At 51.8% G+C, this 26,995-nt stretch overlaps 3 protein-coding genes across 5 annotated transcripts in view; 2 read left to right on the forward strand and 1 right to left on the reverse strand.

Annotated features, from left to right (window-relative positions):
* The window catches only part of FDPS (farnesyl diphosphate synthase), a 96,588-nt gene extending 82,935 nt beyond the window's left edge, over window positions 1-13,653 (forward strand). Inside the window, exon 10 of the transcript XR_010026379.1 lies at window positions 13,642-13,653. The gene's annotated coding sequence lies outside the window, so the exon portion shown is untranslated. The remainder of the gene's footprint in view (window positions 1-13,641) is intronic.
* RUSC1 (RUN and SH3 domain containing 1) lies at window positions 568-17,718 on the forward strand. Of its 2 annotated transcripts, XM_063145768.1 has the most exons (10): window positions 568-2,296; window positions 7,838-8,368; window positions 8,961-9,059; window positions 10,809-10,885; window positions 12,444-12,618; window positions 13,449-13,554; window positions 13,993-14,039; window positions 14,301-15,201; window positions 16,023-16,154; window positions 17,177-17,718. In XM_063145768.1, the coding sequence occupies exons 1-10, from the start codon at window positions 709-711 to the stop codon at window positions 17,343-17,345; spliced, it is 3,825 nt and encodes a 1,274-aa protein (XP_063001838.1). In that variant the 5' UTR covers window positions 568-708; the 3' UTR covers window positions 17,346-17,718. The 2 variants fall into 2 exon arrangements, with proteins under 2 accessions (XP_063001838.1, XP_063001837.1); XM_063145767.1 differs by lacking the exon at window positions 7,838-8,368.
* Window positions 17,719-25,705: 7,987 nt separating this feature from the next.
* Window positions 25,706-26,995, reverse strand: part of ASH1L (ASH1 like histone lysine methyltransferase) — a 63,185-nt gene continuing 61,895 nt past the window's right edge. For both annotated transcript variants that reach the window (XM_063146133.1, XM_063146131.1), the window contains exon 28: window positions 25,706-26,071. In XM_063146133.1, the coding sequence (XP_063002203.1) occupies window positions 25,980-26,071 (92 nt within the window). In that variant the 3' untranslated portion in view covers window positions 25,706-25,979. The remainder of the gene's footprint in view (window positions 26,072-26,995) is intronic.

Here is a 26,995-nt window from a genome sequence, read left to right on the forward strand (position 1 = left end):
GGTTTACAGAAGTAGAAAAAATAGGGGACAGAAGACCCAAAAGAGCCCCAAAGAGGACCGAGCAGGTTCTGTGGGCACATAATACTGACTGACTGTTTTGGAGTGAGGATTAAAACCAGTGGGAGGGGGGCATCGCATGGAGTACGGCAAGACTGAATAGCAGCAAGCCATGCTGCAACATTCTGTTGCAGTTCCTACTTCTATAAAATATTCCCAGAGCGGCAAACTGTAAAGAATCAAAGGATGAGTTAAACACAACGGTGCTGGACATCAGGAAAAACTTCCTGACTGTTAGAGCAGTACGACTGGAACCAGTCACCTAGGGAGGTGGTGGGCTCTCCCACACTAGAGGCCTTCAAGAGGCAGCTGGACAAGCATCTGTCAGGGATGCTTTAGGGTGGATTCCTGCATTGAGCGGGGGGTTGGACTCGATGGCCTTGCGGGCCCCTTCCAACTCTACTATTCCATGATTCTATGTACAAAACAACCGCAGCCGCCCCCGCTGTTCTCCCTTATATGATGACGTTCTCTCCTTGTTTTCCCTTTCCCCCATCCTGGATTCCCCACCCCACCCCTCCACTCTCAGGAGCTGGTTTTGGCCTCTCACAGGGAATTGGATTCCTCTAAGCCACCCTGGCAGGTGAGATCTGTGCGGAGCTGACGGACCGGCTGGGCCCCGCCCCGTTTTTCCTCTCGTGCTCCGACGCCATGCAGTCCCCAAAGAAAGGTTTGCTCTGCAACCTGAACCACATTCACTTGCAGCATGTCTCCCTGGGGCTCCACCTCTCTCGCCACCCGGAGCTCCGGGAAGACGCGAACACCTTGGCGCCACCGAGAGAGCAGACCGGTTGCCAGGACTGCGGCGGAGGCCCCGAGCTGGTGGTGGACGCCAATTCCAACAACCCGTCCCTGCCGTGCCGGTGTTGCGATTCTCACCCTTTGCAATCGGGGGTCAAAGAGGGCCTGCAGACGCAGACCCTCTTGCCCAATTGCCCAGTTCTGAAGCAGGAGGAAGAGGAGGAGGAGGAAGAAGAGGAGGAGGCCGGGTCCCCTTCAGATCCTGCCTCCTTGTCCGTGAGCAGCTGCTCGGACCTCAGCCTGGACGACTCGCCCGTCTCCGTGTACTGCAAAGAGTTCCCTGCCGAGGAGGCCCAGAGTCCTGAGAATCAGCCCAACATCGTCCCCTTGGAAGATGCCCATCACGTCCCCTCTCTGGCCGACCGCAAAGAGCTGGGTTCTAATCTCAACGTCCGAAGGGGGGAACGCCCCGCTTCCCGGGTCTGGGACAGCCCCGATAGCTTGTGCAGCAGTAGCTCGTTGGAGTCTGCATCTGACAGCGCTTCTCCTGGCACACAAAGCCCGGATGAAGCGCCCCTCGCTGGCTCCTGCCCAGCTCCGCAGCTCCCACCGCCCCCCGTCCGTCCCTGCAGGGCACCCCCAGCCGTGCCGGTGCTGCATGTTGGCCCAGAACTGGATTCGAACAGCAACGCCTTGGTGGCCCAGGAAGCCGGACCTGGAAGTCTCTCCTCCTCGGGGCAAGTGGACGTCAATTCGAACCAGGCCCCTCCTCCGAGGCCTAAGAGGGCAAGCGTGCCTCCCCCTGTGCCCCCCAGAACCAAGAGGGGTCTTCAGGGGTTGAGGCGCCAAGAAGCGGGCAAGCCGACCCCAGAGTCAGCACCCCCAGTCCCATCCCGCCAGGACGACGCTGCCCGGAAGAACATCACTTCCTTCCACGAGCTAGCACAAAAGCGGAAGAAGGCGGTGTCCATGCCGCCCACGCTGCAGACAAGGAAGGACCAAAGCGACTGGCTGATCGTCTTTTCCCCCGACACGGAGTTGCCTCCTTGCCACGAGCTCACGTGGGGGAGCGCGCCTGGGCAGGAGACCACCCGGCCCCCGGCCTCATCATCCGAGCCAGCGAACTCCACCGGCTGCCTCCAAAGAGGGGTGACCACGTTCAAAGAACTGCGCTGCCGCAAGCAGAAAGGCCAGCCAGCCACCCAACCCCTTCAGTGCGCCTATTCAGGGAAAGGGAGGCCGGAGGGCGACACTCTGGCAGAGAATGACCCGGAGCCGCCGGCCATTGGGCATTTCTGGGCCCCGAAGGAACTTCAGCCCCGGAGGAAGACGCCCCGGCCTGGGTTGCAGCCTATTGTGGAAGGGGGCTTCGAAGAAGGAGAGGACGGAGGGGCGGAGCGGAAGGCCTCCGGCAGAAGCTTACAGGGCACACCAAACGGGAGGAGGGACCCGTGGATGCCAGGGAGAGAGGAGAGGGGAGGCAGGCGTTTTCAAGAGGGTAAGCCCTAGATGCTCCCCACCCACCCCCAGCTGTGGGGAGCACAGCCTCAGCAACTGGTACCTGAAAGCAGGCAGCAGCACACCCCACGGTCTTCACCCCCCCCCCTTTAGATGGCCATCTGTATTGCTTCCCTTCAAAATGGTCATTCTCCCCATATCTGCCCAAAGTCCACTTGTAAGTAAGCAAAGTTTTCTTTGTGTGTGTGGCGGTTTTGCTTTCCACAGCCCTCTTATGATTTTTGACTCTAGAGCAGCCTTCCTCAACCTGGGGCGCTCCAGATGTGTTGGACTGCATCTCCCAGAATGCCCCAGCCTGGCTGGGGCATTCTGGGAGTTGTAGTCCAACACATCTGGAGCGCCCCAGGTTGAGGAAGGCTGCTCTAGAGTGTTCCCTGTTTTTCCTCCCTGAGCCAAACCGTTGCTACACTGGCAACTGGATGGGATTTTGCCCCTTGCCGTTCATCGGCGCAGGTTCTGGTCCACCGAGACATTCACCCGTGCCGGGCAGTCCAGAGCAAACCTCACCTACACAGAGCCAGAACTTCCCAGTGGATTGAGCCATCCTTTATCAATGGCGTTCAAAATAACTTCCCCCGCCTTACCTTATGGGAGGAGGGTTGCAAACCTTTTTTGAAAACACACACACACACACACGCTCCGGTGCCTCTGGACAGCGGCTCAGTTTGCAGGCATCGGCGGGGGGAATAACGCTCACCTCCATGCTGGGAATCGCTTCATCCGTTCTGATTTTAGACCGTGCTGCTAACAAAGGCGGAAGAGGGACAAGTCAGGAGCACAGTTGTTTCTGATAAGTTGGCAACCTTACATGATAGGGTAACTTCTACTTTCTCTCCCTTTCTGGGTGGAATCGCGGTTTTTGGAAGACTGGATCAAACTGAGGAGGGGTGATTGGATTATGGGATGGCGAGGGAGGCAATGGGCATTGGAGCAGGCATCACTTGGTCTTCTGGCAAGGATGGGGCTGGCCCGGGCTGTGGGGCGGGGAGAGAGGCTGCTCTAGACAGCGGTAGTAAGATAAGCCCCTGGTTTGCACGTAATGGCAACCCTGAGCATGGGTTCTTGTTGAATCGTCCATTGTTATGTGTGAACCCTGCACTATGGTTTAACAATGGGTTGTTGAACACGAACAACCCAACGACAAAACGTTGCCAGCAGCTGCTCGTGCTCCTCAGCCTTTTCTCAGCCTTGCTACCATTTGCTTGACTGGCAGCGAGCAAGTCTCCCGGGGCTTCTGCTGCTCCTTCTTCACACCACCGCCATCGCCTGGGCCGGAGCGAGCGGCAGGCGAACAAGCAGGTTGCAAGGGGGAAGAGGAGGACCGAGTCCATGGGGCCCTGTCGGGGAGTGGGCCCTTGGCAGGTGCCGGACATGCCTACCCTCGACGCCAGCCCTGCACATGCATGCAGACACAGAGACGTAACGGGACACGTCTCCTTGAGCAGCTAGTTGAGGGCCAAGTTGGTTTTGCTCGCTGCTCCCCTTCCCCGATTGGGGAAACTGAGGGAGGAGTGAAGCTGACTTAGCCAACAGCCTCAAGGTCACACCTCAGTCACTCTCACCCGTGTCTGAGGGGGTGGCGCTTCAAGCAGGAGCCTTTTCTGAGGCCTCCGCGGGCTGGAAGGGTCCTCATCCCTGGAGTAGGCGACACCTACAAGCTCCCCCTCCAACTCTCTGATTCTTTAACCAATTAGGTTTTAAATCAGGGGTGGGCAACGTGCGGCCCTCCGGAGGTTTTTGGCCTACAGATCCCATGATCCTTCACTACTGGCTATGCTGGCTAGGGCGGATGGGAGCTGTAGGCCAGAACACCTGGAGGACCACACGCTGCCCACCCTTGTTTAAAGTGGATTAACCGACTAAACGTCACAGCCTCAGTTCAAATCGGGGATGCTTGGACAGTGAGGGATACCTGAGCGATCTCCCCGCATCCCCCCTCATTCCACTGCCACGTCTCATCTTGTCTCCTGTTGTTGCTCTTTGCATGCGATCCTTTCCCCTTCCTGCTCTTGCTGCTGTTTCTGGTCTAGACTCCCCCCTCCTTTTTTTGTGGTCACACTCCTTTGTGAAAAAGGTTGTGAAAAAGAGCCTTTCTACACAAGGCCTTTATTGTACGCTCGTGATTCTTCACTCGCAGTAGTTTGAGGGTGCTTTACATGATGTCCTTCTTCTCCAGGGCCTCTCCTGTTCTTTGCAACAATTTTAGTGGTGTTTTTTAAAAATAAATATATATCTGGTATATCTGAGAATGGCGGAATGAAACCCTAGTACAGTCGCGCAATTCCACTGTGCCTAGAGGTTATGCAATGGAACATAAAGAAAGGCAGAGAAGGAAAACCCCAGGGGAAAACATATAGAGAGGACTGGATCTTTATCCCACGAAGAATCCAGATGGAGAAACCTCGGTAAAGTGGCACGTTAAAAGCCTCATAAAGACCGTGTTGCAGACAGAATGTTAAGCTTGGCCTGGAGAGTCCTCAGTTCAAATCCCCCTTCAGCCATGAAGTCTAGTGGATGAAGCTGGGACAATTTCTCTCTCTCTCTCACACACACACACACTGTTTAAACTACCTCACAAGGTTGTTGTGGGGATAATGGATGGTTCTCTTTCCTCATGTACATCCTCCTTGAAAGAAAGTCAGGATTGAGAACTAAGCAGGGTTTGGACTCTTCATGGCTAAATGCAGCACTTTAACCACTGCACCATGCTGTCTTTGGACTGGAAGGCTGCGTTTTCTAATACTTTGAAAAACTGGCCACCAGAAACGCTGGATTTATTACTATAGGTTCTTTGCTTGCAAACAAATGGAGTCTTCTTCCTGCATTTTACTCTGCCTTTTTAACCACCTGTATTATGAATACAGTGTCCAGATGTAAAATACCTTTTGAAATTCCTTCTTCTGCACAACTGTTAAAGGTGCAAGAGCCTGATTCTTTTGTATCTGGCCGCCCTAGCGAACATCTAAACACAAGAGTTATACATCACAAGCAGCAATCTCTCTTTCAAATCACCTTCAGCTCTCTGGATCCCCCCCTGCCCCAATCAATCAAATACTGCCTGTCTCCAACGTTCCTGTCTGCCCAAACAGGTGTTGCAGGGTTTTGTTTCAAAACCTGCCAAATCTTTTCAAACTCAAGGTGACGGTGGATCAAATGAAATGTGAGTTTTGGCTAATGCCTTCCTCTCCTCTCTCCAGGTTCTTAACACACACCTTGAATCACGTTGACTGCAAAAGAGAGAGCGAGAGAGAGAGAAAGAGAGAGAGGTGTATTTGCTCTGATTGGTTAACTTGGTTGCCAATCAGAGCTGGGGAAACGGCTCCTTTCCTTCCCCAATGCCCTGCTTATATGAGGAAGCAGGAAGCAAAGAACAAGTTTCTCTTTGGTAGTCCTGAGTGTTTTCTCTCTCTTGATTTTATGCAAAGAAATTGGACCCTTTTGCACCCGTCCTTCCTCAGTTTCTAAACAGACGAGAGGTCAGGTGGGTGGGAGAAACCCTGGAACAGTACACATCTGTCTTTCCTGGCTCGGAGAAGGGAGGAACTGGTTTTTTAAAAAATTTAAGGTAATGTAAACTCACCAAGAGACACGTCGGGGCAGTGGTGCGGTTAGGTAACGTTGCCGTTGTATGCCTGGGCCTCCGGCTCATTCTTCCTCTGCCCCCAAATCCTGCCTGGGACACACCGCTGCATCGATGTAAAAACCGTCTCAGTGGATCGGTTGCATCCTGTTCCTGTATTGGGGGGATTTCTAGAAAAAAATGGCTTGAGGACGACTCCTTTGCCTGCAGTCAGACCCAGCCGTCGAAGCTGCAATCCTGTATGTGCTTCCCTAGGAGGAAAGACACGTTATTAAGCTCCGTGAAGTTTATTCATGAGTAAACATGTGTAGGATTGCATTGCTAATTCCCTAGAGCAAGGGGTGGGCAGGAAGTTAATCGCTAGATGTTTTGGACTTCAATTCCCAGCGTGCCTGACCATTGGCCATGCTGGCAGGAGCTCCTGGGAGTTGAAGTCCAAAACATCTGGAAATCTGCCGTCTGCCTACATCTGCAGGGCTGGAGAACCTGTAGCCCCCCAGATGTTGATGAATGACTAGTCACATCTTATTTATTATTTAGAATATTTATATACCGCTCCCCAATGAAAAATTTCGGAGCGGTGTACAAGGTAAAATGAAAATAAAAACAGAATAAAACAGTTAAAACAAAATTTAAAAGAAGCAAAGGCTGCATATTAAGGAAAGGCTTCTTGGAATAAAGATGTTTTCAGGAGACGCCGAAAGGAGGACAAGGTTGGCGCCTGCCTGACCTCCAGAGGCAGGGAGTTCCACAGGAATTCCTTTAGCTAGGCTGGCCAAGGTTGATGGGAACTGGAGTCCAATAACACGTGTAGGGCCAGGGGCTTCCCATACCCTAGAGAGACTGAAAGTAGCATGGTGGCCAAATGTGGGAGTTGTGTGAACCAAGAAGCTCTGGGTTCTAATTTCGCCTCCATCATGAATATGCTCAGCAGCCTTAACCGTCTGATCTATTTATTGAAAATACTTCTGTCTTGCCTTTTGAACCATAAGGATCTACGAGGAGGCGTCACAGCAAGATGGATGCATAATCTGCAATTAAACCGATAAAACAAGGCCAAGCATTTAAAAATTACAACACAGCAATAAGGAAGCCGCTGCATTTGGAAGCATAGGACTAGTTCGCACCATCAGACGGAAAGAGCAAAGTCTCCCAAAGCTGAACAGTAACAGAATCAAATGGGTCAGCTTCGTAATATGGTGGGCAGTAACCCCAGCCTACCCTACAGGGGTGTTGTAAGGAATGACACCGATAAAGCAGTTTGAATGCAAAATATTATTAGCAGTGACCCATATTCTTCAGATGGAGTGACTAAGGAAAGGGGTACGCACCACCCTCACCCCACATCCATCTCCCATAATTCCCTCTTCTACACCACCCTTAAAGGGACAGGATCCTCTCTTTTGCAATCAGTTGACCCATCTCTCCTTCCCCATCGTTAAGCCGAGGCTCAACTTGAGCCGGGCTTAGTCTCAGCCCCTGAATCTGTCTGTGCAACGCCAAGCGCCTGTGGGAATGTTTGACGTTGTGATCAAATGAGCTTGTGCAAAGCAGGTGTCAGCGGTGGGATGGATGGGTGTTCGTTTCCAGTAGTTTTGTGTGTGTCTCATGTTCATTGTTTGTTTGTTGTGCGACTTCGGGAATTAACATTCTCTTTTCATATTCTCTCTTCCCCCTCCCCTCCTTCCTTGCCCCCCCAACCCCCTTCCTCCTCATTCTGGCTTCTTCACCTGGACACCTCTCCTGCTGACATCCACCCATGCGGCTGGTCTGGCTTGGTCTGTTGCCCCTTCCGCTGTGCTCCTTCCACTTCTGTCTCCCTGACATTGTGTCCGTCTGTCCATCCTTCTCTCTGTGCCCGCTGCCCTTGCTCCGGTATGGCTTCTCTCCCTTCTGCGTTCCCCTGCCCCACCACCACTGCTACCACCACGCTGCCTGCAGTCAATGCTCTCCCCCCGGCCTCTGCCCGGCCTCCGCATTTCCAGCCCCTTCTGGTCCATTTCTCCGTGGTGGACACTCAGGCCACCGAGCCCCAGCGCCCCTCCTCTCTCTGCCCCAGCTTGGAGAGCGTGGAGTTGACCTCCCCTGACCCGACGCGCCAGGCCTTCTGCCCCCGGCTCAAGACCTTGTCCTGCGAAGAGGTCTGCTTGCTGGCCGGCCGGCCGGGGCAGGTTTCCGGCACGCTCTCGCCTGAGGAGCTCTTCTTCCCCATCCGCCTCTCGCCCATCGGGGCCTACTCCCCTCCTGCCAGGAGCGCTTTGCCTTTCCTCGACAGCCCCGACCTGGCCGTGCTCTTCTCCCCCTTCTTCCCCCACAGCAGAACCTTCCCCACCTTAGCTTTCCCGCCCTGCCAGGTGCCCGAGCTGCCGATTGGAGCCCGGAGGGCCCTGGACAGCCGGGCTGGACCAGCGGGGGCCAGGAGAGTGTCCTGGGGAAGTATGGGAGCCACGGAGTCGGGAGTTCCCGAGCAACGTAAGCCCCACCCCGGTCGGTCGTTATTCTGCTGACAGGAGTTAAACCAGTTTCTCCCCCAACCTGGAGCAGTTCAGAGGTTTTGGACTACAAATCCCAGCATTCCTTACCATTGGCCAGGCAGGCTGGGGCTGCTGGGAGTTGAAGGCTCAAATATCTGGAGGGCGACAGGCTGGGGAAGGCTGGGTTTAAGGCTTTCGTGCCCACCCCGCTAGCAACCAGTAGTCAAAGGTCCACGCTGCCTCTGATTGGGGAAAGGAAAGAAAGAGGACTCTCCCTTCCCAGGGAGTCACTTGGAGGCCATCCTGGTCACCGTAGGCGAGCAGTTTATTTAAAGCCCCGGACCTGCCCTTTCAACGGGTGCATCAGTTTGACTTTGTATTGGATTGTTGTTCTTGTTTTAATTGTCCTCAGACCAAGAAATAGTGCAGGTAAAAATACAAAGAAAAAGAAATAGGATATTCATGTGTGTGTGTGTGTGTGTGAGAGAGAGAGATCAGATAAACCAGAGGCAAAGTACATTCTCTGGTGTCCACAGAGAAGCAAGCTGGTTACCTTATGTTAATTTCTGTTCTCTCCTTTCTCTTCCCAGTCCGTCATTCTCAATCCTTTAACGGTGTCCCAAGCGCAGGGTGTCCACGGAGGGCAGATGCCGACCACGTCTCCGCACAGTTGAGAGAGCAAAAGAAAGGTAAAATATCCATGTTGGGAAAGGGGGTTGACGACTTCACCTTTTGACTTGTCACAGGGCCGAAACAGACATGACTGTGTCTGGCAGCCATGTCTTTTTCTTTCTTTCATTTTACTCTAGAGTAGGTGCAAGGCGCCCTGATTGCTGCACACAGAAAAGCGGCAGGCCAGGGAGAATCCTGGGCCAAACGTTTCTCCTTGATACACTAGATTTCTGCATGCAGGGAGGGTAATACATTAGTGAACTGTGGGTTTTTTGGGGGGGGGTGTCTTGTTCTGTTTTTGGGTGGTCAAGAATTTGAACCTTGAAAATACAGGAAAAGCCTCTCCCCCCCCCCCCCCCCGATTCGGAATGGATGCCCTGGGCCTCAGCTGGCCTTTTTCGTGTTTGCCTGTGCCTTCTGGATATATCCATGAGATGGAACTGTTGAGGCTGAAAGCTCCCAGCCTGTGGGGACAGGTTAGACGGAGGAAGATGAGGAGAACCGCAGACCCTCCCAAAATCCTTCAGTATCTGGGAACTTTCTCCAACTCCCACCTGGGCCTTGTTCATTTCCATGGCGACTGGCGGTTCGCTTTGTACCTTTCATTCTTTCAAACCTGAAGGACAGCCAAAGAGATGGGGGTTTCCATGGAAACCCCTCTGCATTGAGGGGGAGCATTTGAGAGAGGCACAGAGAGTTTCCTCTCTGATCCCCAACGTTATTTTCATAATTACCAGCCTTCCATGTGGATTTATTTACTGGCACCCCCAACCTTCCTCCAAGAAGGTTAGGGCATGGGTTTCGCCTTCCCCACTATTTTAAATTTCACTGCAACCCTCTTGACGAAATGACTGGCCCAGGATTCCCTCAGTTGTCATGGAAGAAACAGGGCCTTCTATTCAGTGGCACCTCCCCTGTGAAAGTCTGTCCCCCAAGCAATCCCATCTCCGGCCACCAGGGGCCACTGGAGAAAAGGGGCTTGTCATTGTTTCAATCCCCAGGCAGCACTGAGCAGATGGGGTGGGTGGGTGATATTTGGAGTGTCTTAGCCAGGGGCAGATGCAGGTTTTGGACAGCCTTGGGGCAAGACACCCTCAATGGTCCCCTCCTTCAGTGAGTCGACCGTCTCACCGCCATGGTCACTAGCTGCTCCTCCTCTTTCTCGTCATAGCTCCCACTAGCTTGCTTGACAGGCAGGGAGCCGACCAATGAGGAGGCAGCGGCATCTCCCGGCCCTCCTTCACACCACCACCACTTAGGCCGGAGTGAGAGGCAGGCGAAGAAAGCAGGTTGCCGGGGCGAAGAGGAGGAGCATGTTCAGGGGGCTCTTACCAGTGGGGTGTGGACCCTCGGCGGGTGCCCAAGCACACCAACCTTTGACGCCAGCCCCGGGCTTAGTCCAGAGTCAGTCTCCAGAGGGAGGAGCAGGAGGAACCGAATCAATGTATGGAACTCACTGCCACAAGGTGATGATGGACTCCGCTAGACGGGTCCACCAGTGGCTACTGAACATGGTACCTTTCCAGATGTTTTGGAGGACAACTCCCAGGATTCCTGACTATTGGCTATGCAGGTTGGGGCTGAGGGGAGTTGAAGGCCAAAACATCTGGAGAGCCGTGCTTGAGGGCGGGCGGGCGGGACCCTTGCTCCCTAGAAGACTGGCGTCTCCCGTCAGCGGACAGCCCGTTGGCCGTTTTCCCAAGGGACAAGCCAAGTGCCCCCCTCCCACCCCTGAAACCTTGTCCTTGCTTTCTGCTTCCTTCTAGCGTTGCTCGTGGCAGTCAGCGCCTCCGTGGACAAGATTGTGGCCCACTTCAGCACTGCTAGAAACCTCGTCCAGAAGGTTTGTTTACCACATTTCTTTTTTGGGGACATAATATTTGTATCCTTCCCCTTCCTCCAAGGAGCCGGAGAGGGGAGGGTATGTACATGTCTCTTCCCCTACTGTTTTATACCTACCTTGAGAGGTAGGCTTGGCTGAGTGTCTGTGTGTATGGCCCAGTTTACCCAGTGAGCTGGGATTCAAACATAAGTCTCCCTGGGCTTAGTCTGACACTAAGCCCAGGGAGGGTGCTGAACATCAGGCCTGGGTTTTCTCCCTCCCCAATTTGCCCCCTGGGGGGTGGTCTCCAAAGGGCAACATCCCCCTTCCCCTGGCCCCACTCCATTTCCCTGAAGCACTAATACTTTGGCAGTTTTCTTGCTTTTATTCCCCCGCACCTAAAAGGCTGAAACACCTCTCCTGAGACTTTACTCTTTTAAAAGATCTTCCAGCTAAAATATGCGTCCGTTTTTGGAATTTTGCCTCCCATCCTGACCCTGAGGACTTCTCTGGAATTTATTTATTTATTTATGGGGAGAGCACTCCTATGGGCCCAAACCGCGTCGGAGGGGAGAGCATAGGATAGTTCGGATTCTTGGATCCGAGGTAGGAGATAATGCTCCCATCTCGGAGCCAGGAGTCCGAGGCTCCCCGCCCGCTCCCCTTTCGCGCCAGCTGCCTCTCCAAGGTCGCCAAAGCAACCTCGGAGATGATGAAACAGGGGGAAGCTCTGTGGGTGGGGAAAGTGGGGATACGAGCTACCCCCCCTCCTTCCCGCCCCCTCCGCAGAGCCCTAGCTAGATGGGCAAAAACACCCATCTAGCAAAAATGCAGAGTTTGGAGACCGATGGGCGTCCGGATAAGATTGCGCCCTTAAGCTGCTTCTATACTGATCGACATTCCAGGGTCTCAAAGCGATGCAATGAAATATAAAAACCAATTTAAATACAGTATAAAACAATAAATACCTTTAGAACATTACGACCAAAGCAATAAAACGTACATGATTTTTTTAAAAAAAGAAACAAAAAGAAGAGAGCCAGTGTGATGTTGGGGTCCGAGTGTGTTGGACTGGGACTCGGAAGATCTGGTTTCTACTCCCTGCTCGGCCCTGAAGGTCTCTGGGTGACTTTGGGCCAGTCACTGACTCTCCGCCTGGCCTTCCTCACAGGGTTGAAAGTCAAGATAAAATGGAGAGAAGAATCATGTACACCCACACGGGCATGTCTGTTTAACCAATTAAAGTAATAATAATACCACGGTACACTAGAAAGGCAATCCCAAATTGCCCGTGAGGGTGTCTCCCTACCCTCTGCACAATCTGGAGAATTTGTGGTTTATGCAAACATGGGTGCTTAGCTCTGGCGGATAAACGGCTCCCTCGAATGCTGGGCAGGAAGCCAAGGAAGGAGGAGCGCATTGTAGCGCTGCTTCTCCTGCTGCAGTGAGGTGGCGGCGTTGGGGGGGGGAGGGAACTAATTAGGACACGCTAATTACCAATTAGCGAAGGGAAGAGGTGGTGGTTTGCTTTTTCCAAGCTGCCAATAGCTGACGCGGCCTGTTTCTTTCTCCTGCGTAGGCCCAGCTGGGAGACAGCCGGCTCAGCCCGGACGTGGGCTACCTGGTCCTAAGCACCTTGTGCCCAGCGCTCCGTGCCCTGGTGAGCGACGGCCTGAAGCCCTTTCAGAAGGATGTCATCACAGGCCAGAGGCCAAGTTCCCCATGGAGCGTGGTGGAAGCCTCCGCCAAACCCGGTAAGTGGGCAGGAAGGGGAGGTGGTGCGTGTGGAAAGAGGGGCAGAATTAGTGCCGGTTTGAAAAATGTCTTTTCTCCGCTTCTAGTTACATAATTGGCTTGGTTTCTGGTGGCCCCGACATGGGACAACAAGCTCCATGATGCACCAAATACAACTATCCCACCTGAGCAATCTCAAGGCTATCTCCTCCACCTTAAGGACTAGGAGCTTACATTTAAGAAACAAAATGAAAAAGAGATCCCAAGATAACCCTCCTTTTTCTTAACACAACTAAGGCTGCAATTCCATACACAGATACATTCCTGGAAGTTCCATCGAAAACAATGGAAATTACTTCCAAGTAGACACATATTACAAGAGTCTTTAGGGCAACTTAAAAGACTAGGGGATGGAACCAGGCTTAGCCATACTTAAGGGAAACCCACCGAAATCAGTGGTGCTTAGTGTAGCCATGACTAATTTAAGTCACATATTGATTTTAATGGGTCTACTCAAAAGTATGGCTAAGCCTGGATCCAACGCTAGCATACTGCTGATGACAGGAGCCCAGCTTAACAGATGCATGAAGTGTTGTCCTGCAAATGTATGAGGGGCTCTACGTGGTGGAGTATTTTATTTTATCCCATCCTGCTTTTTTAGAACTGCTCAAGGCAGCTGATATTATATATATAAACCCAGTTATCAGTTAAATAATAAAAAAGCAACAAAAGAAATGTCTGGGGCACGGTGTTTGCTCCCTGCCGCAAGACCTTCATAAAGGGGGTGCGCGGAGTGGAAGAGGTGGCTGCCGCTGCTGCTCAATGTCTCTATCCACCCTTCTCTCGCCAGGCCCCCACGCCCGATCCCTGAACGCCCTGTACTGGCGCGTCTCACGGCTGGCACCGCTCCGTAGCAACCAGCAGCGCTTCCACGCTTTCATCCTGGGCCTCTTGAAGTGAGTAGACACAATGAGGTGGAAGAGGTGACCTGTGGCGCTTGGGCTGCACGGACTAATTTCACGCAGCCTAATTTCAAAGGGCAGGGAGGAGGGGGGGGGGAGAGAGAAAACGGGGGTGTAGGAGAGAAAGGGGGCGGCAGAGAGAGGAAAGGGGGTGGCGGAAAGAGGGAGGGAGGAAAGGGGGTGCGAGAGAGGAAGGGGTAGCAGAGAAAGAAAAGGATGGCGGAAAGAGGGAGAGAGGCAAGGGGGCAAGTCAGAAAAGGAGGCGGCAGAGGGAGAGAGAGAAGGCGTAGCCCTGTCCCCAACCATTCATCCCTGATGGATCGCAGCCCGTGTCAGGAAAGAACCCATCCCAGCCTTGGGAAGCAGCGTGGGCGTGGGGGCTCCACTGGGGTTAGCGTGTTCAGCCCCTCCCTCTCCTTCTGTCCTCTTTAGCATGAAGCAGTTAGAACAGTGGTTCGCCCAGCTGCAGCGGAACTCGGGTATGTTTGGGGTGCCCCCGGGGGGAGGGCCGCTTCCTGGGCAGGGGATCCTTCGGGGTCTCCTGGAGGCACGCTGCCTAGGCTTAAGATTTCACCGGTGGCAGCGGATGGCTCCGATGTCAGTGGGGCAGTGAATCCACTCCGGGTTTCGGTCAGAATTCTAAAGCTGAAACTCCTCGGACGGTCCTGACTGAAACCCAGAGCCTCCGCTGCATTTCTCCGGGGGGTTTCTGACCTGTCCCTGCCTTGTTTCCCCCACAGAGCTGATCTCGGCGCTGTACTTTCCCACTGCCTTCCTGGTGCTTAGCCAAGGCTTTTGCCGCCGCTGGTCCGAGGAGCTGCTGCTGCTGCTCCAACCACTATCCATGCTGACCTTCCAGCTGGACCTTTTGTTCGAACACCACCACTTGCCCCTCGACGCCCGGCCGATGGCCAGTCAGGCCGCCACGCCGACGGAGCCGCCTGCCGGTTCCCGGAAAGCCGCTGAGCCCAGCCGCCCGGATTTCCCGAGGCGCCAAGTTCCTCTAGCTGGGCAGGCGGAGGGCCCCGTGGCCCAATCCAGCCCGCTCCACCAGCCCCAAGAGGGGGTCCCTCTGCACCAGAGACTTCTCCAGTGGGGGGATCGCCTGACCTACACACTGCGAGGCCGTGAGGCCTCCCTCAAGCCGGAGCCCCGTGCCCAAGCCGAGAAGGGGGAGGCCGAAGAGAAGCCACGGAGCTGGTGGGAGCAACTCAGCCAGCCGGCAGGGGCCCACACCAACGCCTCTGGGCAGGAGGGTTTCTCTTCTACCCACTGGACCAAGCTGCGGCTGGCTCTGGGGGAAGCCGTAAAGGAGGGCCACAGCGGGGCAGGCGAAGCTGCAGCAAACCCCGACACGTGCCCCCAGACACCCAGGCCCGGAGAAAGCCACGCGGGAGCGCCAAAGCAGGCACCCTCCAGCGGGGCCCCCGGGAGCTTGCCTGATGGTGGAGCGGCAAGGCAGCCTGAGACGACCCCACCCAGCGCTGGAAAATCCGGCCCGGCGGGTGCCCAGGAGGCGGACGGGACCCCCGATGGCGGGGACACTCCCGGAAGCAGGAAGGGGCAGCGGCTGGGGTGGCTGTTCGGAGCAAATTGCCCCGGAGCTTCCAACGAGCCTGATTTGTTTGGGCCCAAATACAGGTAAGTGGATGGGAACGGCCGGAAACAGGGCTGAGTTAGGAAACGTCTTAACGGGAAGAGCTGTCAAGAGCACGGCAGCGGCCGCGTCGGGAGGCGGTGGGCTGGAAGGCATTTACATGGAGGTCGGGCAGCGATCCTGTGGTTGCAACTGGCAGTGCAGGGGTCAGTTATGGAGGGCAGATGCTCATCGCCGTGGTCCCCTCAGCCACGCCCCAACTAGAGTCCAAAAAAGGCAGGCAGCTGTGTGGATCCGTATCAACAAACCAGCGCTAGAGGTTTTCTTCTCCGCCAGAGTAGGCCTTTGCTAAACCCAATGGGTCTTCATCGCCCATTCGAGGCCATCCCATCCCAAGAGTCATTGCAACAGGGATCTCTCGCTCCAGTATATGATTTAGTTATACTCCGTAAATTTAAGTCTATCGCTGTCTGTCTGGCTCTCTATGTGTGACTGTGTCTCTATATGAAAGCTTGGAGGTCATCCCCAATAGGGGTGGGCAACGTGTGGCCCTCCAGATGTTTTGGCCTACAACTCCCATCATCCCCTCACCATGGGCTGATCTGGAAGGCCAAACATGTCACCCACCCCTGGCCTAAAAAAACCCATCAGTGGATTTTGGAGAGGCCAAAGGAAATAGTTTGACAGACCTGATTGCCCCAAGCTGTGGACAGAGTTGCTTGAACGTTATTTCTAAGTGGTATTTTTTAATGGGCCTTTTCTAAACCAGCTGGTGTTTTGAAATGACAAGACTTCCCTTCTCTCTGCTCCAAAACCATGATGGTGTCATATTCTCTCCCTCCCTGCCACTGTCCCCAACTAGCAGACGTCCATCGAGCTGGCTGCCCCCCACCATGAATGTCCTGGCACTAGTGATGAAGACGTCGCCGGCAGAGAAGAGCTGGCAGGAGGAGTCATGGGAACACAACGGCCCGCCAGATCCGCTGCAGGCATACAGGTAAGCTGGCCTCTCTCTGAGCCCTGGGCTGGTTGGGTATTAGCAACGTACAAGCTGGATCCGTAACAAAACGTTGCAGCGTACAGTAGCCCTGTTCAGGGTTCCTGCCAGCCATGCCCTTTTCCAACGACTCTATTTCAATTCTCCCGCCCCACTGCTGAAGAATCAACCCACATTCTGCAACCACATTTTTTTAGCTACGTAAGCAACAGCGCTCGTATCAGAACTAGAGGGGGGAATACTGGTCAAAACTGCAGTGTTGGATGTAGAAAGATTCTCTCGTTGCTACTATTGAGGGGGAAAGCAGAGGCACACTCACTGCCATGAAGTCAAATATCTTAGCATCCCAGCAAATGTATATGCTTACTTCAAGGAAGTTAACTATTCAGTACATTTTTATGCCACCCTCCTTCCAGAGAGCTCAGGGTGGAGGGCGTAACCTGGTTCTTCCCCGTCCTTTCTCTGTGTAAAAAAAATAAAAGAAGACAACCTGCTCACAAGTAGAAATCTAGCACATCAGGGGAAAAGGGTTGTGCCCAGCTTGCCCTTGCTGCGCTCAATTTATATTGAAGGGGGAGGTTTGAGTGTTTTCTGTTTCATTTTAATGTAGGGGAGCACTCAAAATACAATTCTTCCTCTCTCCTGCCCCTGCCAAAGTATTATAAGCCATTCAGGACTGTACCACCTCATTCTGCTGCATGTGTAGCCATTGTAACTCTCTGTTGAGGCTGTAACACTTTTGGAGTACAGATGCGGCCAAAGAGCACGATCAAGTTCTCGACTGAACAAAACTATTTCCCTGCTACTCAACGTCAAGTAGCTGCCTGGGGCTATTGATTGTGCCTTGAGGTGCATCCTGTTACATCATGCTGAAGTGGTACAGCCCAGACCTAAGTTTACTACTTGAGTAAGAACTAGAGCCTTTGAGTTCCAATCAGGACTCATGGATATTGCCCATTGCGTGTATGTAAGCCCCAAGAGCTCACCGCTCAGTCCGGGTGTCCGTCTGTCTCTCTACCCAGGGCCGTGCGCGCGCTCTGTGACCACGCGGGGAGCGGGACCGACCACCTGAGCTTCCGGAAAGGTGACATCCTGCAGGTCCTGGACACGGTGGACGAGGATTGGATCCAGTGCTGCCAAGGAGACCGCAGAGGCCTCGTTCCCGTCGGCTACACCTCTCTAATCCTGTGAGACGCAGGGACGAGCGACACGGAGCTAAGCAGCCGCCGCAGCCGTAAGAGAAGAGGCCGCAGAAGACAAACCCCACAGCCACCCCACACCGTGACAGGAGCTTCAACAAAATACGTGAACACGAAGAGGGAGAGAAGAGCGCGTGTGCACAAGTGTTACCTGTTCTTGACCTCACGCCTGTCCTAAGAACTCCCCTGATATCAGAGCCGAGGTCACGGCCTGCCACCGGGGCACGGTTCCTGCGAAGGTGGGCTTCCTGCTGCCTCATGGTTTCATTCTTTCAAACTGCCCGCCCGCCCCGCTTGAATGTCCTTAGCCTGACTTGGCCGATGCAGACCCCCTCCCCATTACCAGTCTCACACACATGACCACTTGTGCCGCTCTCTGCAATTGTGTGCCCACTCCCCACGCCTAAAGGTTGTTCTCCCTCACGTGTGTATATTGCAGATATGTGTATATATATATATATTCCACCTTTCCTGCTTCTGTCTCGACACTGCTGCTCGCTACGCGCACACACCCTCCGAAGCACCGTTGACGTCACCTCCGAAGCGACCAGGACCCATCTGGAATGGCTGTTCCCGGAGACCTCTTTCTCTTCCCCCCACCCTCCATTTCACCAATACCACACCCCGCCCCCAAGTCATGGTATGAACAGCAGCCCTCTGATGTCAGCACCCTCCGCTCTCTAGGGAGAATATGCAAACGGAGGGAAAATAAAAGGCTGTAAAAAAGTAAGCCAAGAAGCAGCGTCTTGTGAGATTGAATGGCTCAAGTCTCCGGGTTCCTTGCAGAACACCAACTCCTCCTTGTTTCTCAAAGGGCTACGCTCTTCTTCTTCACACTCACCAGCTGGGCTTGCACTTCGAAGGAGTGATCACCTCCCTTCCGCTCTCCAAAGAGATCTCCCTCTCCTGCCATTTTAGCCTCCGGGCAACCCTGTGTGGTAGCCCTGGCTCAAAGTCACCCCCGTGAGATTCTGTGGCTGAGTGAAAACTTGGCCCTCTCTCATCCCAGCCAGGTACAATTCACTGCCAGGCCATGCTAGGCTCACAGAAGCTCAGAGAGACCCCAGAAGAAACAGTACTGCTTCTCTATCCGAACCATTGTTCTGGTCTTCCAATCCGTTTCCAGCAATTCAGCCAATCGCTCCCAAAAGCAGACGTGGAGAATTGCCTGCTCTCCAAGAGGCTGTCCGCCGCTTCCCCGAAGGAGTCTAATTTAATTCCCACTATAATTATGTACTCCCTAAATTTGGGGGGGCGGCAGAAGGCAGATCCCCAGATGGTTTGGATTTCAACTCCTGCCAGTATGGACAATGGTCAGGAATGCTGCGAGCCAAACTCCCAAATATCTAGAGCTCTACCTCCTTCCCACGCCTGACCTAGGAGACCTACCGTATTTCTTCAATTCGAAGACACACTTTTCCCCCCATATAAACATCTCTAAAAACGGGGTGCGTCTTAGAATCGCGGGTGCGTTTACTATTTCTTAGAATCAAAGCTTTTTTTCTGTTGGTGGTACTGAAATTAGTGCGCGTCTTGCAATCGATGGCGTCTTAGAATCGAAGAAATACCGTAATAATTTATTTATTTATTACATTTTCATACCGCCCAATAGCCGAAGCTCTCTGGGCGGTTCACAAAAATTAAAACCACAATAAAACAACCAACAGGTTAAAAGCCATCTACCACTAGCAGATTTCTTTAACATAAGGAGAGACCTGCTGGGTCAGATCAAGGGTCCATTTAATCCAGCACTCTGTTCACATAGTGGCCAAGCAGCTATCCACAGGAAACCCACAATCAGGACAGGAGTGCAACAGCACCCTCCCGCCCATGTTCCCCAGCAACTGGGGTACATAGGCAGAATGCCTGTGATACTGGAGGTAGCACAGAGCCACCAGGACTAGCCGTCTCCTCCAGGAATTTGTCTTTTAAAGCCATCCAAATCGGTGGCCTTCACTACGTCTTGCGGCAGCAAAATCCATAGTTTTAACTCTGTGCTGTGTGAAAAAGTCTTTCCTTTTATCTGCCCTGAATTTTCCACCAATGGGTTTAATGGGATGACCCCACTGGGTTCTAGCAATATGAGAGGAGAGGGGAAAAAACCCTGTCTACTTCCTCTACACCAGGTGTCATTTTGTCCCCATCTACCCTTTGTAACCATGTAAATGTCAAGTCACTCCCAAGATTGGGTAGGAAGACTAATGTATTGACATGAATAAATTATATCGATGCATAAAGACCAGACTGTCACCCTACGCTTGTGATCATCTATTAAAAAGCACCTTTTCAAAATGACGGAGCTTCCAACTCATGGACAGTACAGAAATGTAATAAAGAAATAAAAATAAATACACACTTTTAACACACACCCCTCTCTGTAAACTTGGGGAAGAGGCAGTTAGAGGGCAAATAAAAGCATGAACAGCATGACTTATTTTCTTCGCTAGAACAGGCGAAAGAAGTTGGGTGTTTTGTTTTCTTTTAAAATCCAGAAAGGAAATCAAACAGGACAATGATGGCATGGAAAAGGGTTTAGGGGGAAGATAAACTTGAATGTAAACAGGGAAGCAATTTAATTGGAGGCCCTCCGGTGAAATCAACAGTAAGCCAAAAGGAAGCTTTTCTACACACCCTGCAAAGTATACAACAGCTTTCTGCCCTCCTGACATTTTAGACTATCACTTCCATAAGCCTCAACCAGCATGGCCAATGGTCAGGAATGCTGGGAGTTGTAGTCCAAAATACCTGGACAGCAGCAGGTTGGGGGAAGCCTGTCACGCAGCATGAGTAATGTCACTAGAGTGGGCATGAGCTTAGGGTTGGTTGGTTTCTTAAAAGGCTCAAGAGAAATACACAAGAGAAAGAGTGGTTTATGTCTGGCTTAGCCACGACTGCTATATGGAACGACTCTCTGACTACCAGACACTGGAGAGGAACCCCAGGGGCCCTGTTTGCGAGTTACCTGGCTAGCGAATTCTTGAACTGTTTTAGGTAGCTGTTCTTTGATCTCTCCCAACAGGAGTCCCTTGGAACAGGTTCCTTCTCTGTCCGCCGCTCTTTCCCTTGCAAGCTGTCTATTGGAAAGGCTGCCACTCTTAACATTAAAATAAAAGATGGATGGAGGTGAGACGTTACAGCTGCACCATGGAGGCTAAGCCGGCTTATATGACCCAGCTAAATGATTATATTATTGGTGATCCTAAATATAATGAAAATGATACCCTCACTGCAAACTCAAGCCAAATTACAGAGCTGATCAATCATGCAACAACGCTTGGCATTCAGGTCGCACATTTTCAGGGTTTAAAGCACCCCATTTCCATTAGTTTGGAATCTATACAATAACTTTGAAAGACAGGACAATATTATTGCATCCATATTGCAGAGGAAGAGGAAGAGGAAGAGGCTGAGAGAACTGTAATTTGTACCTACAGCCATCTAGTGGGACCAAGTGGGAGTTGAACCAAGGACCTGCCCATCATTGCGGTACCAGGCTCTCCTCTCACCTGCCTTTCGCTGGGGTAAAAAGCCAACCCACCTTCTGCTTCTTAACCTCGATTGCAACAACTCCTTAGGGTTGGTCATTGTTCAGACCCAAAGGGGTGGCTGCAGGGGAATCCCAGAGACAAGTGCTGTTGCCACACAGCTCAAGGGTCGCCGGTCCCAGAATCCTCTTGCCAAGTCACAAGGCATGCTGGGGGCTTGTCTGTCATGGCACCACTAAGTAAGACTCACGCTGTCGGGCCAACCTTAGAACAACTGAACACCAACAGCGGTTTCTTAGAAACAGGAAGTTTCTCAATCCAGCTGGCATGCCCCACGCTTTACTAGAAAATTTGGTTCCCAGATGGATACACATACTCTCTCTCTCTCTCTCTCTCTCACACACACACACACACCACTATTTATATAGACAGAATCAAAGTAAACATCTCGGCAAAGAGCTCTCCTAGTGGTACATCTCTTGACGTGCCCAGAGTTGAGCTGCTCTCGCTTCCCCAAACTGACCAATCTGGTTCTCCTTTTCCAAGGTGTTTTAAAGCGGTAGCAGCTCCCAATGGCTCCGTTTGAGACCTGGTCTATATAACAGGGACGCAGAAGAATGAGGAGCTTGAATGGGCTGCGCGACCTTCAGGCTGCAGGCGTGGGGGATACTTTTGTGGAAGCTTCCAACGCGAAAAAGACAACCCCCTTCCTGCAAGCGGAAAACTAATACCAGGGGCTGAAGGTTCTAGCTAGCATCTCCTTACTGTGCTAGTTTTCTACTTACAGGGATTTAAACAAATAAAAGCACAGAGCATTCAAAAATATGGATCCTACACTTGCAGTGTGAAGTGGTACGGGACTATTCTGGCACTTCATTCTGGGCATCTGTAAATCCCAACTGCCTGACCAGGTCCTCTGCAGCCAAACAGAGAAGCACTTACCCTCCAAAGCAGAGGGGATGGGGCGACTTTGGGGTCCAAACCTGGCCCCCCTGAGGTCCCAATGTGCCCCCACTTTCCCTGGCCTCATCTCCCATCCCCCAACCACCAATCCTTCGATAGTTTCCTGGCTTTTGCACAGAGTTTATATCTCAAGAGGTTGAATTGCCTCTCTTAAGGGTTAAGTTACTGGCAGTCAGAGATTTTAGCCCCAGTAGGCAGGTATTCTTTGCATTTTTGGTGCCACCCACCCGCCCACCACTTGAATGTGGCCCCTGGGAAGCTCTCTGAAAGAGGTTCCTCATCCCTGCTCCAAAGTTTCCCAGAGGAAAACAGCCACCTGTCTGTATTACACCCTACTTATTTTCATACCAAGGATTATTGCTCGAGCTTGCTCCCTTACCTGTACGTGGCGCTGAATTCATTTAGTCTGTAATACCCTTGTCCTGCACTGCATAAATAAAAAGAGTTCATGGTTAAGCATGTGCGAGGAGGAGAACGAAACCCAAAACTGTCTTCAAATCCCTGATCCAACCGTTTCAAAGGAGCCACACCAACATGTGAAATGGGGCGCTTATGAGTATTAGAAGGGGAGGGGGAAATGCACCCCTTCCAATCCAGAACTTTAAACTTCTATACAGATCTAGGCTGAGAGGGCTGCAGCCTAGAAAATGGCCAAATAGCTGCTGCATTTATTGCTGCTGTAATTAGTACTATTTTCATTTCTATACCGGCCCATTGCCAAAGCTCTCGGAGAGGTTCACAGAACTATAAAAACAATGTAATATTCCAGATCCATGCCGTACCTGGTCCTATCAATAAAATTTTAACAAGGCATCCACGGAAGGAAGAAAAGAATGGGATAAAACCAGGGCAAGGATTTACCAGGGGGCAGGGCTATCAAAACTCTTTCCGTTTCGGAGGAGCTCCAGTGGAGGGTGGCACAGACGACAATGGTGAGAGGACTAAAGGCAAAATGGAGTGTGTGGGGGTTAATAATAATAATAATAATAATAATAATAATAATAATAATAATAATAATAATTTCTTACCCGCCTCTCCTCATTGGATCGAGGCGGGGAACAACATTAGTACAGGAATCAACACATCTTAAAAAAAATCTTGACCTTGCATTGTCTGGGTAGGCCTGCCGGAAAAGGCGAGTCTTCAAAGCTGCCTTAAAATCACAGAGAGAGTTAATTTTACAAATCTCGTCCGGCAGGCCGTTCCACAATCCAGGGGCGACAGAAGAAAAGGTCCTATGGGAAACTGAAATACCGGCATGCTTCAGCTTAAAAGCCTGTAAGTACGCCTTCAACGTTTTACAACGGAGATAGAATTGTACAAAAGTGAGAAAAACTAGCAAATGATCAGTGGTGGGGACAGCGGGGGGGGGACGGGGACGACGACGACGGGGACGACACAACAGACGGATGGAGACCAACCTAGTGAGATGGGGAAGGGTGTGTGACCATTTGGGGAACACCAGAGGGATGGAGTCAGTGGATGCAGATCCAGGAACTAAGGTTTGACACATCAGGGCTATAGGGACCAGGCTGACAGACACAGGTGGAGCATATGTACGGAGTACACGTGCAAGAAAGAAAACCCCCAAAGCCGCTGAATACGAAACATGTTTTTTTTTCCATTTAATACTAGAATCTCTCAGTATTTGAGATGCAGGCCTTTTATGCAATTACATCCAATGTTAAAATTGGTAATACATAATTTACAAAGATTAACATCAAAACAATGGTCTATTTAGATATGCTCTTGTAAAAAGGAAATATATTAGCAGCATTTCTTCTCAGCAACCACACGGCCTATCCCCATGCAGACTAAAAAGAGTTCGTATCTATATTTGCAACAAACGTAGTGCTTTTTTCTTCTTTTCCTGGGCTTCCATCAGCGATCAGGTGAAACGCTGCCAGTCTCCTCAGTTAATACAAAATAACACCCCCACCCATCCCCTTGATTTTTTTTTTTAAAAAGTCAGTAATTTTCTACACCAGTAAGAAAACAAAACCAAAAACTTAAAAAACAAAACACAAATTCTTCGCACTTACCTAGAATTTGATTGTCTAAAAAACGTCGTTTTTAGTCTTTCAACAAAAGAAAGATAAAATGGCAGAGCTAGTGTCACACTTCTGGGCACGCTTTTCATTATTATTATTTTCTTTAAAAAGGACTTCTCTTTTCTTTTCTCTCTCTCTCTCCCTCTCTCTCTCTCTCTCTCTTTTTTAAAGTGTTTAACACCATTTTGAGACGACAATTTCCCCCCGTTTTGAACTAAATGGAGCGACTCAAAGATTTTCAGACATGCAATTCCCCCCCCCCTTTTTTTTTTCCTACGACACACACAAGTATTTTATACTCATGGTTCTCCTGTACAATGCTTCTCTACAGTAAGAAAATATTCCAAACTATTTTCTTATTTGTCTTTTTTTTTTTAATAAAATATTTTCCCCCCTCAAAGGGCTTTCCCCCCTTCCCCCCCCGCCCCCCTCTTTCCCTAACCCCTCCAGCCTTTTAAATCGTCAGGTAAAATTTGTATGGAATGGAGCCTTTTTTTTCTGTTTTGTTTCTGTTTCAAACTAAAGAGTAAAATAAGAATTATATGGTTAACAAGAATGTACAGTTGGGACAAGCTTGGTCCGTCGGGAAGGAACATGGAGAGAGAGAGAGCTACCATATTGCTTTACAACCACGCAGCGAAAGAAAGGTTAAGATATATACAACTTGGCACATTTAAAAACGGGATTCTTTTATAAGGACACCTAGAACAGGACCATAATATGCATATGAACGCCAAAGAGAGACAGAGAGCAAAGCCACGTTAAAGGGCCAGTGTATGCTTAACTGCCGGCTCCCCGGGCCAGAAGACGACCTGTGGACTGCCGGTGAATGCGGCATGTTCTTGCAGCACCAATGACAGTAGCCACAGTGGCCGAACACCATGTCGCGTTAAGCAAGGAAAGTGTTCCTTCACTGCAGCCAATGAGTTAACACTTTCTTTTTCCCCCACCCACCACCCCTAGATCCAGGGCAAAGAGAGACGGGAGCATAAAATACACTGTCTCTTTAAGAGACGGACGCTTTTAAGCTGTACAGTTTTTTTTCTTCCTTAAAAAAAAAAAAAAAAATTAACACACAAAAGTAGTGTTATCAGTGGATAATAGTCTACAGTTTCACAACGAATATTCGGTCAGAAATACTGCTCAACGGTTCATGTAGTGAAAGGGTTGGTGGGTTTTTTTTTTCCGTCTTTGCCGTTTTGACAGGGTGTTTTTTTTTTAATTTTTTTTTCACAATACGCCGGACACACAAGAACAACAGCTTATTACAAAAAGAAGAAGAGGGGGGGGGGGAAGAACAAGGAAAGAAAATAAGGAAACCCATAGGGTGTGGCATTGGGACCGGACTCGCTTTATAAAATTTCTCTGCAGCAAAAAAAAATTAAAAATCGCCCTCCCCTGCCCGCCCCGGGTTGCAGGATGTGGAACCAAGTGCTGTGGGGCCCACGGCTTCGCCAGGGCTTCCATGCCGACAGGGCGCTGCTCAGGCCACTGTGTCCGGCCGGCCTCGCGTCGCTCTTCCTCCGTCGTGCCTTGCGCGAATTGAAGAGCTTGACTCCCTTGGGGGCCTGGACACGTCCCCCGCGATGCTGTCCAACCTCCCCCCCCACCCCACCCCCGACTGCCTCCACATCTGGGCTGTTTGACGGCGCACGGTTGCGGGAGAAATGTCGCACACAGGGAAGGCTCCTACGGAAAAGGAGCGGCCCTCCCCACCCCCCAACCCGAAAGACCTTTCTCCACCCCACTGCGCACCCTCCTTTTCTTCCTTCCTCTGAATGGGGACATCGGGGGTGAGGTGTAGGCGGAGAGAAGTAATAAATTAAAATTAAAATTTGACCGTCTCGGACAAATAACCACAAAAGGTTTCTCCTTAGTACCTTAACATTGACAACAAGGCACGCCCAACGCCACGCGCATCGTGAAGAGCACTGCCGGGCGGGGGCTGCTTGCTTGCCCACCCGGCCCAACGTCTTAAGTGCTACGGAACCGTTCTGTCAGTTTCCTTCTGCCCTCCTGGCTCTGCCCCAACGTACACGCACGTGAGGCGCAGAAAAGCGTCCACGCCTTGACCGTCCGTCCCGCGTGCGGAACCTCCAGGCCGCAGCTTCTCCCCGGGCCGCAGCGTCACTTCCGGAAGCTGCTCTCCGCGAGGGCCAGGGTGCGTCGCCGCAGCTTCCTCCCGGAACCTTCCTCGAGCAGGTAGGTGACATCGATGGCTGCGAGGGAGAAGCAAAACCAAGACCTCAGCAAAGCCCCCCGGAGGACAAACCGGTAGGAAGCCGCCTTACGCCGCTGGGGCTGTGGAACCGCTTTCAGGCCATTTTGGAGGAGGCGTTGAGGGCTAACATTCAAGGGGTGGGCGGGGCTGGAGGCCAAATGGGAGGGGCTAAAAACCCAAACACACATCGGCCTATTTCAACTTCAGACTCTTCCTGCCTGCTGAGAAGAATGGGGGGAAAGCCCACAAAAACAACCCGTGGCTGGGGGAAAGGGGAATTGGGCCCAAATCAAAGGTGTGCGTGTGTGTTAGAACCATTTGGGGAATCCCAGGCCTGAGTTCTACACCCCTGTTATTCAGAGTCAGACCATTGGTCCATCTAGTTTGGCATGGTCTACAACCGACAGGCAGGGGTCTTTCTCAGTTGGACTTGGAGATGCCGGGGAATTGGACCTGAGACCTTCTCCATGCCAAGGTTGGTGCTTCCTCCACTCAGCTCATCCTTATCAGGGTCTGTAGACCCCTCCGGGCTCCCAAAACAGACAGGGGCTCCAGAGAAAGGAGGCGATGATGAGAACGATAATAACCACAGAGGCGTTTCAACCTTGCAGCGCCACCAGTCAAGAAAACTGAGCAGGCTGAAGGATCGCAGAGTTACTGCCACCACACTGATTCAGGCTGAGAGTTCACACGAACCAAAGGAAATGGCTGTAGGTGCCTTGAGCCATGGCAGGGAACCCCTGGTGTTAAAGCCCTCGTCCTTTACCCTGAGCTACGCTGGCTAAGGCGGACGGGGGTTGCAGACCGTCCACACCTGGAGGGCCACGTGGCACGGTGAAGTTCCCCTGTTAAAATTCGTGGTGGGAAATCTGATTCTTCCTCTGGCAATGTCTGAAAGCCACCCGGACCAGCTCCTGACGTG

This window comes from Elgaria multicarinata, chromosome 21 (genome assembly GCF_023053635.1).
Source record: "Elgaria multicarinata webbii isolate HBS135686 ecotype San Diego chromosome 21, rElgMul1.1.pri, whole genome shotgun sequence".
NCBI lineage: Eukaryota > Metazoa > Chordata > Lepidosauria > Squamata > Anguidae > Elgaria > Elgaria multicarinata.

Bases quoted from the DNA above. Each gene is read 5' to 3' on its own strand.
- RUSC1 (XM_063145768.1), top strand. From the start codon at position 709: ATGCAGTCCCCAAAGAAAGGTTTGCTCTGCAACCTGAACCACATTCAC. The intron at 12,619-13,448 runs GTAAGTGGGCAG...TTCTCTCGCCAG, and splicing joins GGAAGCCTCCGCCAAACCCG to GCCCCCACGCCCGATCCCTG. The intron at 13,555-13,992 runs GTGAGTAGACAC...TGTCCTCTTTAG, and splicing joins TTCATCCTGGGCCTCTTGAA to CATGAAGCAGTTAGAACAGT.